The sequence below is a fragment of the Juglans microcarpa x Juglans regia genome, chromosome 6D, assembly GCF_004785595.1.
Source record: "Juglans microcarpa x Juglans regia isolate MS1-56 chromosome 6D, Jm3101_v1.0, whole genome shotgun sequence".
NCBI classification, from domain to species: domain Eukaryota; kingdom Viridiplantae; phylum Streptophyta; class Magnoliopsida; order Fagales; family Juglandaceae; genus Juglans; species Juglans microcarpa x Juglans regia.
The window spans coordinates 9,304,154-9,318,223 of NC_054604.1; the positions used below are offsets into that span (position 1 = coordinate 9,304,154).

At 35.2% G+C, this 14,070-nt stretch overlaps 1 protein-coding gene across 1 annotated transcript; it reads right to left on the reverse strand.

Annotated features, from left to right (window-relative positions):
• Nucleotides 1-4,908: 4,908 nt before the first annotated feature.
• On the reverse strand, nt 4,909-7,789 carry LOC121235676 (cytochrome P450 78A5). Its single transcript, XM_041132039.1, has 2 exons — nt 6,571-7,789; nt 4,909-5,890 (listed from the first exon to the last, which is right to left on the reverse strand). Exons 1-2 carry the CDS (start codon nt 7,558-7,560, stop codon nt 5,273-5,275), a joined length of 1,608 nt encoding a protein of 535 aa, XP_040987973.1. The 5' UTR covers nt 7,561-7,789; the 3' UTR covers nt 4,909-5,272.
• Between the last annotated feature and the right edge of the window lie 6,281 nt (nt 7,790-14,070).

The following is a 14,070-nucleotide window of genomic DNA, read 5'->3' on the forward strand; positions in this document are numbered from 1 at the left end:
AACTCATTTTATCTGTGGACTGGTTGGTTATGCCGGACTTAGTCTGAGGAGTTCGGGGGTCGGATGGATTGTGGACGGAGTTGTGTGTTTGGTTTGCACTGTGAATTGTTGATTGTTGGTATGGTGTTATTCATGTACATGACATATTGCACGCATGATCATGTTTGTAAAGGAAACTGAGTTTTCGTGTACATGCATTCATATTCATGTGTTTATTGAAAATTGGGTTTTCATGTGAGAAATGATTTTGGGTGCGTTTGTATCACGACCCCAAGCCGAGATGGGGTATTGTCTCGATAGAGCTCCTCTGGTCACTCGGGAGAGGAATATACTGAGTGACGTCCCTTGAGTTGTCGCTGGGTGACAATGGGATCGGACGAGATGGTCTCGTGCCGACTCCGTGGCTCCTCTGCTGGCTGGGGCTAGAGGATGCTTGGCCACGAACGCGCTGAGCGCAGAACTGGGCATCGCTCGTTGCGTAGTGGGTGCTTGGCCACGAACGCACTTGGCGCGAAACTGGGCATCACTATGAAGCCAGGATATGCGGATGATCCCTAGGGGAGATCATGGTGCATATAGTTAATGGATTAATGGGCTATTATCTGGAAAAATAGCGTGTGCTGAATAAAAGGATTTTTATGTGATTCATTTTTTGGAAAAATGATGTTTTATTTATTTGGGTCATTTTCTGGGAAAATGACGGATTATTATTTTTAGGCCAAAATGGGATTTTGGCGTGTGTTGAAAAATATAAATTTTCGAAGAAAATGATATTTTTGGATCTGACGCATATTTCATCATATGCATGTATGTTAGTTGCACTAATATGTTTTTATCTCGTGGTTATTTGGTTTATACTTACCTGCGATACCGTTCTATGGTAACACAGATTTTGATGCAGAGGAGGATTCGGGTGAGCCTGAGGATTCGGCTCCGCCCGAGCAGTGATTGGGATCACTCGTTTATATTTTGAGACTTGTATATATTTTATTTGGGATGACTGCATAACTTTTTAAAGATGTTTTGTTTTGAATATTTGTATTAAAAATTCTGGTACTTAGTCGACTTGCTGAATTTATCCGATACGTTGTTTATTGTACACTGTTGCATGTACACACACTTGACACTATCGTAGGGATGTGTGACCGTGTTGTCACCATCCTGGCATCTTGATTCTCGTGTCTCCTTACATGGGGGTTGGGGGCGCTACGGGATGAATTGGAAGATGAAGTTGTTTGTATGTTTGGATTGTGTTGGCATTTGTTGTTCATTGCATTTGCATGCATGTTCATGTTTGTAAATAAAAACTGGGTTTTCGTGTAATTACATTCATGTTCATGTGTTTATTGAAAACTGAGTTTTTATGTGAGAAATGATTTTTAGGTCCGTGTGTATCACGACCCCAAGCCGATATGGGGCATTATCTTGGTGGAGCTCCTCTGGTCACTCGATAGCGGAATATATTGAGTGATTTCCTCTGCGTTGTCTCTGGGAAACAACGGGATCGGACGGTATGGTAAAGCTCTCGCGCCGACTCCGTGGCCCCTCTGCTGGCGGGGGCTAGAGGATGCTTGGCCACGAACGCGCTGGGTGCCGAACTGGGCATCACTCCTTACGAAGTCACACACACAGTCATTACCCGTGGTATGGCGAAGAGAGCCAGGGTGTGCGGATGGTCCCTAGGGGAGATCATAGTCCATACAGTAAAATTAGTTAAAGGGCCATTTTTTAGAAAAATGGCGAGTTCTTGGATAAATGGATTATTGGGCTATTTTCTGGAAAAATAGCGTGTGTTGGATAAAAGGATTTTGTGTAGGTCATTTTCTGGGAAAATGATGAATTATTATTTTTGGGCAAAATGAGATTTTGGCATGCGTTGGTAAATGTTCATTTTCGAGAAAAATGTTGTTTAGAGAATAATGCATACTTCATCATATGCATGCATGTTGGTTGCATTAATGCACTTTTATCTTGTGGGTTGTTTGGATTATACTTACTTGCAGTACCATTTTTTGATAACACAGATTTCGATGTAGATGAACCTGAAGGTGAGCCTAAGGATTCGGCTCCGCTCGATGAGTGATATGGGATCACTCATAATTGTATTTGGACTTGTATTATATTTTATTTTGTGAAAACTGTATAACTATTTTTAAACGTTTTACTTATTTTTAATTTGTATTAAAAATTATTGTACTTAGTTGACTTATTTAAATTATCCGCTGTGTTGTTTATTGTACATTGTTGCATGTACACACACTTGGCACTATCGTTGGGATGCGTGACCGTATTGTTATCATCCGGGTGTCTAGATTTCCGTGTTCCCATACATGAGGGTTGGGGGCGCCATAGAGGAATTGGCAATAGCAAGTAGTTTATTGAAATCTCCAGAAGTCAAAGAAACCATGGGAGGTTCATTACTGTTTTGATTACAGGCTTCATCAATTGCAATTGCAGCATGGGCAACAAAATGAGTTTTTTTTTTCCTTTCGGTCCAGTCCACTAAGGAGGGTATCCATGAAGCTGGAAGCACTTCTCCACCATATGTCCATTATATCCACAGTGTGTACAATGAAGGGTAGATTTCTTGGATTTTTCTTTCAAAAATTTATATTGGTTTGCTACAGGATTTGACTGTTTAACCATTAGTGCATGAGTTTCAGTAGGAACTGAGTTGGTCAGTTGTCTCTGGCTTTCTTCTTGGAGTAATAAGCAAAAGACCTTGGCCATAGTTGGTAATGGAATTGAAAGAAACAATTGACTTCTTATAGATGCAAAAGAATCATTTAAACCAACTAGAAACTTTAGAACATAATCTGCTTGTTGCCTTGTAGCAGAAAAGAGAAAAGATCACATGTACATCTTGACATTTTTCCACAAGTACATGTTGGTAAGGGACGAAAACTGACACATTCATCCCATAATGTCTTTAAGGCACTGAAATACTCAGTGACAGAGGAAGAACCCCGGTTGATGCAACTCAAAGATTTTTCAAGGTGAAAAACTCTTGGTCCATCACTTCTTAAGTACCGAGTCTTTAATTCATTTCAAAGATCAAGAGATGAGTTTACATATAGCAGGCTGTTTTGAATATCTTTGGAAATAGAGTTTATAAGCCAAGAAAGTACCAAGTTATTAGCCCTCAGCCAAGCTGTGTGAAGAACAGATTCAGAGATGTTTGGAGGTCGAATTGAACCATCGATGAACGCCACTTTATTCTTGATAGATAAAGCAATGGTGATCGAGCGGCTCCAAGCAACATAGTTATCTCCATTAAAGATCTCTAAGACGAGAAGAGCAACATGGTTATCACTTAGATGTAGATAGTATGGACTTGATGAAATATCTGATGGATTTGTGGTGACAAAATCGATAGAACTTTCAAAAGTCATTTCAAGAAAGAAAGATTAAGAATCACAAACTTCGAGAGATAAAATAGTGCAGAAAAAATCACTACAGAATCTTGAAGAAATTGTAATGCAGAGAAGAAAAGAAATATAAAGAAAATGATCAAAAGATGACAGATCGAATTCCAGAAAATCAATGTGCGGAATTTTCTAATCTGATACCATGACAAGAACTCGATCAAATGTAGAGATAGTTTGAAAACATATGAAAAGGAAAGGAATTCTGAATTGTATTGAAGAGTAAAATGAAAAGAAGTAGTGAACTAAGTCTGCTATTACATCATATTTATAGTGTATATGTAAATTAACAGAATTAACTAATTACATTGCATTGACCATTTTAACTTTAGCCTTTTCTACTTTGGACTTTAATTCCATATTATCTATATGTGATGCAATACTCCAACACATGCAATAAATATGTCTAAAATTAAGCCTACGGTCGAGCAAAATGTAAATATATATTCACATCTAGGGTTGTAATCGAGTTGAGCTGAGCTAGTCTTTGGCTTGTCGAGTTCGCCTCGACTCAAAATACTCGAGCTCTAGCTTGAGATTTTTTTTTTATTCTTTGTTCGAGCTCGACTCGATAAGTTAAACTCTTAACTCAAGCTCGAGCTCAAACTCAAACGAGTTTGAGTCGAGTCATGCCAAGCTCGAGCTCGAGCTTGAATTGTTTATTTTTTAATTTTTTGAATAATATTTAATAATTAATAAATTAAAAAAATATAAAATAAAAGATCTAATATTGAATTTATACAACTAACAAGTAGAACCTTTATTAAATTATAAAATTTTAAAAAATTTATAAATAGTTAATATCTAACTAGTTGATATTTATCCAAAATAACAATATATTATATGCCTACATATATTATTAATACATACACTTAATATGATAGCATATATCTATTTCATATATGTTTCTCACATACTAGTATATGAAATTATTAAATTTTATCAACTAATTATTATACAAATTATAAAATATACCTATGAAGTATATTTACTATATAGACATAAATAATTAGATTACATATTATATATTTAATTATAAAAATGGTATGCTTATATTATTAGCTAATACATATATATGTATATATACATAGGTGTATGTATATATTTATGAATATATGAATGAGTTTTAATTGAGTCGAGCTAACGAGTCGACTAGAGCATAAATGAGCGGACCTTAACAAGCCTTAGCCGAATCGAGTCGAGTTTTGTTGGGTATGTGTCGTTTACAAATCGAGTGGGTATCTGTTTTCTCGAGCGAGTTTTTTTTTTTTCACGAGTCGAGTTCGATTCGAGTTTAGTCAAGCGAGTACCGAGCAGACTATCGAGCAAACTGGTTCATTTACAACTCTATTCATATCAAGATATGAAAATTCAAAACTCAAAATATCATTGACAAATGGAGAGATATTATTAATAGGCATATATAGAAAAACTCTGCTTCCAAGCACAATTAATTAATAATATTGTAATATTAACAAACTGATAATATTTAAGGCAATAATATTGATTCATTACAAAATGTGTACAAGCCGTAGGGCATGAAAGTTCCATGCCTAACTACATGATATCCTGATCGTTTAGAATCAAACCCTTAATTCATGCAAATACATTTTTTTTTTCTTTTTTTGAACATAACCAAAACCCAGATCAAACCCTACCCTATAACAAAAACCTAATTAATTAATACGAAGCAAAGATCAGAACATCATGAAAAGTAAACAAACTTATTTATCCTTAATTTCCGGCGGCCTAGATAGATCATATGTTGGCCGGAAATCATGGGAATTATGACATCACGCTCATGTAATTAACAACAAATTAAGCTAGCCCACCATCATTATATAATTTCAAGCAACCCTAGGCGCCCTAGGGATTGCCCCGCAGACCAAGGAGTGCTTCATCTCCAATGAAAGCTTTAGACATTCCGACAAAACAACACCACGTGATGAATGTTCAGAAGGCACCCATTTGAAATTCTGGAGTAATTGCGCAAGCCAGAGCTCAACAGTGGCCATTCCCATGGCCTTTCCAGGACAGACCCTTCTTCCAGACCCAAATGGAGCCAACCTAAGATCTGACCCCAGAATGGCTACATCTTCCTCCATGAAACGCTCTGGCTTGAACTTGCTGGGCTCGGACCAGACATTCTCGTCATGAGTGATCGCCCACATGTTAACCATGGCAACCGTGCCGGCAGGGATGAAGTGCTGGCCTACGTTGGTGTCGTGGATGGCAAGCCTTGCCCAGGAGAGGAGGGGACCTGGTGGGTGCATTCTCAAGGTTTCTTTTACGATTCCATGGAGGTATGGGAGGTTGGGGAGGTCTGAATCTGATACTGATCTCATGCCAACCATGTTGTCGATCTCGGTTTGGGCTTTGGCTTGGATATCTGGGTGTAATACCATTCTCGCAAGAATCCACTCTAGGAGGATTGCCACTGTGTCAGTCCCTCTGAAGATCATTTCCTGAGATTAATATAGAAAATCTTTAAGACAAGGGTTGGAATTTCAGTTTTATAAATGAGGAAAAAATAGTGACTACATGGACGGAAAAGAAAACTCGAGAAATCTTTAACGTAAAGCATCAGAAGCAAGACAAGAAAAGGGAATAAGAGGTACAATATTGTTGTCAAGAAAAGAGAAGAAAAAAGAAAAGTATTCGGATTCTCAATATCATTGGATACCTAGAGAGAGAGAGAGAGAGAGAGAGAGAGAGAGAGAGAGAGAGAGAGAGAGAGACCTTATCCTTATTCAAGCATATGATTTTCATGAAACTAACAAGACAGAAAAGATGAAAAACCAAAGCAAAAAGGACCAAGTAGATGCATCAAAACAATCAAAGCTACCAAACGAAAATATTCCCAAATAAAGATGAGATCTGTTTTAGCAAGTAAATAAATAAAGATGAGCTCGAGTACAAGGGGAAAGAACAGCAGAATTTACCAGACAGTGTTTGCATGGAAAAGAAAATATATAACAGAAAATATAGCATGTATATGCAATCCAAATAATGACAAGAGTATATCCAGAAAATTTTTCTCAGTCGTAACCCTAAATGAGTTAGTATTAATAATTAATTGGTATCACAATGACTTTACCGTACAAGTTTAAAGAGAGAATAATGAAAGGAAATGAAAGATACATACCCATAAAACAGCAATCATGTCCGAGTCACTGAGCCTATTCTCTTTCTCCAGAGCAAGCAGCACATCAACAAAATCAGTAGAGCTCTCGTCATGATCCCCAGAAATTATTCCCTTCCTCTCAACCCTCGTCCTGTGCTCCTCTATAATCCTCCCAACAAAAACATTCACCTTTGCCACTAAATTCCTGCACCTTTTCCTCACCCCTTGCAAATCCAACCAACCCAATAGAGGAAAATGGTCACTCCAATTAAAAATCCCTAGTAACTCATACCCTTCCCTGACCAAACCCCTGAGCTCACACCCATCATTCCCACACCCCTCACCAAACTCATAACTCCTTCCAAACACACTCATCATGACGTTATTCAAGGACCCAAAATGCAAAACTTTCCTCATCTCAACTTCACCATTCCTGTCCATCGAAGCCCTTATCTCATTCACCATTTTGAGCCCGATCCTTGTGCGAAACTCCCCGAAATAAGCGATTCTCTTTGGACTGAACAAATGGGTCGCTGAGATTCTCCTCAGATTCCTCCAGTACTCGCCGAAGGGAGCGAAACCCATTGCCCTGTGAAAGAGAAGTTCATAAGCGGACTCCTTAACGGGCCTGTCAGCAAAAGCCGAGCTGTTCAAAATCTCTTTAGCCGTGTCTGGATGGCTTGAGATAATGAACCGAGTGAACCCTACAGAAAATGCCATCAATGGCTTGGCCTTGAAAGCCTCAGCAAGCTTACTGAGAACTCTATGTGTCAAGGACCCTGTGAAAGAGAAAACCATTCCAAGAAAAGGGAGACCAGAAGGGCCAGGAATGGCTGTTTGATTTTGGACACCGACACGAGTTTTAGACAAGGCCCAAGAAAGACCGCCGGGTGAGAGCCAGAAAGCAAAAACAGCGACAAAGAGAATGACACATAGAAAAAGCTCGATGCTGAGGGCTGGTGAGGAACCAGCTAGAGAAAGGAAGAGATAGGAGTACTGGTCAGATGACATGTTTGGTTGGTTGGTTGTTGTTATTGTTTATTTTTGGGGGGCGTTTGGTTGCTTAGAATACGTGAGAAAGGAAGACTGAAAACACTTTCAAAACGAAAACAAAATAACAGAACCTTTGAGCGGGGAGGAAGAACGGGATTGATGATCACTGAATTGCAAAGCTGAGAGAGGGAGCGCCTAGAAATCGTGAAATATCAAGTGCGTGAGAGAGAGATTATATAGAGAGAGTTTGAATGGGAATGGAATGGAAGGGGTTGGGTGGTCCAAAAAAAAAAAAAAAAAACAGGAACAAAGAATTAAGAATTAACCGAGGTTAAACACGGTGTTTACTTTGTTACATTTTACTAGGGTTAAGCTAGCTAGCTAATCAAAGATCTATCCTTCATTAATCACAGTTGTAATTTCTTAGCAAGGAAGAATCAACTTTGTTACTTTGGTCATTGGGCGGTCGCTTTCTACGGAAACCACTTCGATTCTACCCTACATATATATTATATATATATAACTGATAATACTCCAACTTGCATGCCACTTTTATATATATATATATATATATATATATATAGAGAGAGAGAGAGAGAGAGAGAGAGAGAGAGAGAGAGAGAGAGAGAGAGAGAGAGAGAGAGAGAAAGGATTCTGGATACTACGAAGAGTAGCCATACGGAGGCATTTCACATTAGCCTTCGTTTTCAGGTTTTGTAATGCATCGAGTTCGATCCATGGATAAGTTGAATAGTTCGTACGTACCGGTCATCGCGTGGATCTTACATTAAAAAAAAAAAAAAAACAACAAATGCATGGCTAATTTTATCCTCCTTCTTTGGCATATATGGAATTCTATTAATTAAATTCATGCATGGAATTCTAATTGAAAAAATTTCTTGTAAGTAATTTCGTGTACCAATATTAAATATAAGACATTTTTTTATTTTTATAATAAAAAAAGTTATATAAGTATTGGTACATAATTTTGTGCGCTAAACCGCTTGTACCTAGCAAATCCCATTCTAATTTGGAGTATTAATAGTGAATTAGGCATAATTAAAATTTAGTCAAGGTTTGACTAAATGCTTGCTTAAAATGCATCCATATCAAACTCAACATTTATATAGTAATTTTAACTCTAACGTTTTTGACAAGCCAAATGTAGCTAGTCAAAATTGCTAGCCAAATCATTATTTTTCACAATAATATATTCTTTCCACTCAAAGCATTATTCATGTGAACACAGCTCCTCAGCTTTTTCTCCACGAACACAGCTCCTCAACACATCTCGACGAGCATTGTGTTTTGCCAAAAACGAACAAAAAATCTCACTGAACTCTCCATATGCCATCGTCGACCTCCACAAACATTATCGCCACCGAACTCCTTCCGGTAAGCCCACTTCCTCGACAATTGTGGATTTTCAAAATCGGAAAATCATTCTCTTTTTTTCTTTTGTTTTTGTTCTTTTTTTTTTTTTTTCCCAAAACCATGTTTTGATCTGCTTGTTGATTTGGTCGTTGATTTCAATTGGCTGTGGCAGATTGAGAAGTGATTTGGGTTTTTCTTTTGGGTTGTTGATTTTTCTAGCTCCTCAACACATGCCAATAAAAAAAATTGTGTGTATATTTTTATGATCCTTGAAAGAAAACTTTCAACTAGTAAGAGCTTATGAGAGAATTTTGCCTTTTTGTACTTACGATTTGTCGATTTTGTTGGCTAAAATATGAAAAAAAAAATTTGGTTGAGTAGTTCTCATTTTCTAGCTTATATATATAGAGATGAGTTTCCTTCCTTTATCTTATTTCAAGGGTAGCTCATGGGAACGGGGGGAAATAGTTTCGAAGACCCAATATTTTGATAGAATAGTTGTAGATTTAGAGAGTTTGTTATTGGATGTTGTTGAGAAATGACTATCTAAATTAAAAAAAATGAATTTCCTAGTCAAATTTTAACTAAAGAATGGCTAAGCCACTAACTTTTATAGAGAAGCTAGCTAGAAGCAAGCTGGAAAAAAATACAAATACTTCAAGAAAAAAATAAATCCAAAGATCATGCCAATCTAATTTTGGCACTTCATGAAAAAAACATTATTTCTTATTGGATTTGATTACAAACTAGAATAGAATAGAAATGATTGATCGATGAGCTCTTTATATCTGTGAATGTTATAACTTAATGGCACATATAAACTATATATAAATTAGATCGATCAGTTTGAGTAGCAGTTAGCTTGTAATTTGGTAGATAGGGTACGTACTCAAGCACTGCTCCCTCGGCTCTCTCTCTCTCTCTCTCTCTCTCTTTCTTTCTATACATATATATATATATATGTGCATGTGTGTGTGTGTATTATATGTTGTTCATCCAACGTTATTACCACGTCCAATCGAACTAGAAGGTTCAGGTTTAATTCACTAGCTTATACTAAATTAACCGAACCAACCTCCTCGATCGAGGTACTCTCTAGCTAGTCAAAGTATTGACTAACCTAGTCGGTGGTCTGCATCACCGGCCAACAATAAATTATGAAGATTTAATTTCAAGAAATATATATATATATAATTACCCTAGCTAGCTAGTTGGTCTATTTCTCTCTCAATGTGAATTCTTATAACCCACCTCCTCCAACCTCGAACATGAAAAAAATGAGAAATAATTAAGCAAAAGAAGATTTTCTTCTAAATTATTATAATGAGATCAAAGAGAAACATATGATCAATATTTATCAAAATCATTAACAATTTATAGTCCTACTCGACTATATATACACTTTTTTCAGTAAATTGTATAAAATATCCCACCTTAAAATCATGTGAAATTACATAGATATTATAATTAATTAAGTTTGAATAAAGACTTTAAAAAATTAATATATAATAGAACCATAAATAATAAATAATAAGTGATGATGATGATAATAAAACCATAATAAAAATAATAGAATATATAATAATAGTGAATAGTAAACAATAAAACCAATAATAAAACTAACACATAGAAAAAATATATATAAGTAATTAAATATTAATTATTATTTTGAATGACCAAATTGAGATCTAATTATAATGGAATGTTAGTCACGTACATATATTATATATATATATATATATATATATATATATATATATATATATATGCCACATGCAACATTATAATTTTCACCATGCACATAAATCCTTGATCATCGACATGCATGCGTGATCATGATCATCCTCGTTAATTAGGATTCCATATATAGCACAATACAATAATTAATGTCTCAACGGCCCATGAGTAATTTGTATGCTAATAAGTGGACTCTGAATTAATTTGGAAAGACCAAAGGGAGTGCAAGAAACATCCATAGTATATATAGAACTTGAGGAATGATCTGTGGCGCCGTTCTATAGGAATCCTTTGTTTTTTTATTTTGTTTTGTATTTTATACTAACAAACATTCCATCTTCACAAGTTGCACTACAATAGAAGATCAAGTCCCAAAAAATTATGATTTCGTTCTAAAAATTTTTTTGGGATGAAATAAAAAATCGTCCTAAGGTCGTCCCAATATTATCACTATCCCAAAAGATTTTTTGGGATGAAAATTACTTGACTTTAGCTCTAAAAAAGTCCTTTTTGTGACAAAATTAAACAAAGTTGTTCGATAGCATTCGAACAGAAACTTTTTTTGGGATGACTTAATTTCGTCCCAGATATCCGATTGAACATTCAAAATTGTTTGTTCGACCATAAACGTATGTTCGAATATATTAGGTTGAGTGGTCGACCAAAGTAAATTCGTTCGAACGTATTACCACGAAGAAATGTTCAAACATTATAGTTTATGTTTGACCATACAACTATATATGTTCAAATGCATTACGTTGATTGTTCAATCGAATTAATACACATTTGAACGTGTTAATAGGGAATGACGTTCGAATGCTCAATTTAGTCTTTGAACATTGATGTAATGTTCAATTTTGTCAACTCCACGTTTGAACCTTTTTTTTACGTTTGAACAGGAGTTCATTATGTCCAATTGTTGTTCGAATGTTGATTACGAATGACTCCAAAAGTCCACTGCACTCACTTGAAAGGTTAGATTGATCTATTGTTTGAATAGTTGTTGGACGTTTGAACAATACATTATTTTCTGAACCCAATAATGAAAAAGGAAATACAAATACATAACATCTTAAACAATGCATTAGAATTTGTTCAATAAACATAAAAGTAGTCTTATAAGTGCAAGTAAATAAATAAAACAATAGCGCTTATCATACAGAAACAGTTGAAAACTTTGTATAAATTAAATCAATTGTTTGGAGGCTTGAATTGTTGCATAAGCATATGCATTTGGACTTGCATCTCTCTCTTGAACTCCTCTTGTTGTTGTTTTTGTTGATTCAATCATATCTCCATATCTGCTTGTTGCGCCACTTGAGCCTCTAACTCATGCTGCATTGTCCTCAATTCCTTGATCTCAAACATTGCTTCCTCTAACAATCTAGAAGTGTTGGAGGCATTGTTGGATGATGAGGACATGTTAGAAGGTTTCACGCAACTACCAAAACTCCTCAAATATCTTGAACGTAGATCAAAAACTTTTATAAAAATGTCAACATCACTTGTTAAGGACATTTGATCAGATACAAATTTAGCATGCAAGACAACCATTTTTCCTATAAGAGAAATAATTAATATCACCAAAAATATATAGATATGTTTAATTAAAACAGATAATAATACTTACATAATTCTCACAGACATCGGGATGAGTTCACTCTCCATTACGATCAGTATGTGATGCAACATATAATTTTGCCAATTCGTAATTGGTATATGACTTGCTACAAAACACATATGTTTTAGATATAAAGTCATTAGAATACGACAAACAATAAATTTGAACAACCCATTATATATAATAACATATCTAGTTTCTTAGAGAGGTAATGAAAAGATCTTAATCCTACATGATGATGAATCTTTAAGTTTGATCTATTTGCTTTGTTTAGAAAACTTCGCTCCTGTATAAAACTTGTAAATACTAGCAAGAGAAAATTATAGAATATAACACGTAAAATAAGTCATTTACTTTATATGTAGGACCCTCAAACATGTCACAAAATTTTTTCCAATTAAAAAGTCGAATATCCTGAAAAAGATGTTAGCATGCCTTCTACTTGTTCTCGAACATATTGTAATTTAATGCTCATATCATCTTGCTTTATATTTGCGAAATGCATTACATGTAAACTCGTCGACAGTATTACATTTCTCCGACCAAATTTAGTTTGAAGTCATCATTAAAAAAATATATACACGAACAAATCACTTACATATTCTATATTTTGCATATGCATTAAATAATTTGAGAAATCAATTAAACATTACCAAACAACGCTTCTTGGTAAGGTGTTTGACATCTTGGTAGACTTTATGCTATAAACTTGTAGCCCAAGATGCATAAGTTTGTGTAAGAGCACCCACATGTGAAGCAAGGCAAGCCACTGGTTCTTCTTCACCTTCGTTATTTTTGTTATGAATGTTAACATTAATCTTATCTATTATACGATATTTTTTCCATGTTATACCTCTAGTAGTGCCTTCACTTCAATAGGATTGTACGATTAGATCTAAAAAAATAAAAAAAATTATATTTATTGTAGAAACGAAGTAAATGATAGTTAGAAAATATTTAAAAAGTTTGAAAATTCTTTTGTTCCCTTTATATTATAAAAAAGTAATGTTTTTAAAGTATATATTTTCTTAATTAATTATGTTGGTAGTTATTTTAATTTTTTCTTCTTTTCTTTTTTAACAACAAATGTGATTTTTTTAAAGTCTATTGTTTACTAATTAATCATCTTTAGGAATTTAGTTTGTGACGCCCCGACTCCCACATACAAAAATAAGGGAATCGTGACGTCAGGATGATGACAACACGGGTCACGCATCCCAACGAAATGTGCTCAAGTGTGTGCAACATGCATGAGTGCACAATAAAAATCACAGCTGATAATATAAATAAGTCATCTAAGTATCATAAATTTAAATACAAATATTCAAAACAAATTACCTTTAAAGAATTATACAGTCATCCCAAATATATTACAAATGCAACACATAAATTGATAAAAAACGAAACTCGATAAATAGGAGCAATCCCAGATCACTCCACCAACAGAGCCAAGCTAAGGCTCGTCATCCTCATCTGCATCAAAATCTGCGATACCATAAAATGGTACCACAGCTAAGTATAAACTAAACAACTCTTGGGATAAAAACATATTAATGCAACCAACATGCATTCATACGACAAAATTCACTTAGCCATAAAATACCATTTTTTTCCAAAAATGATTATTTCTAACACACGCCAAAATCCCATTTTGGCCCAAAAACATAGTCTGTCATTTTTCCAGAAAATGATTCACACAAAACAAACCATTTATCGGACACTGTAGACGGAAATCGCAAGCGGGACTCTACCACCGCCCCTGCTTACCACTATCCCTACCGCGTGCACCGTAGGCG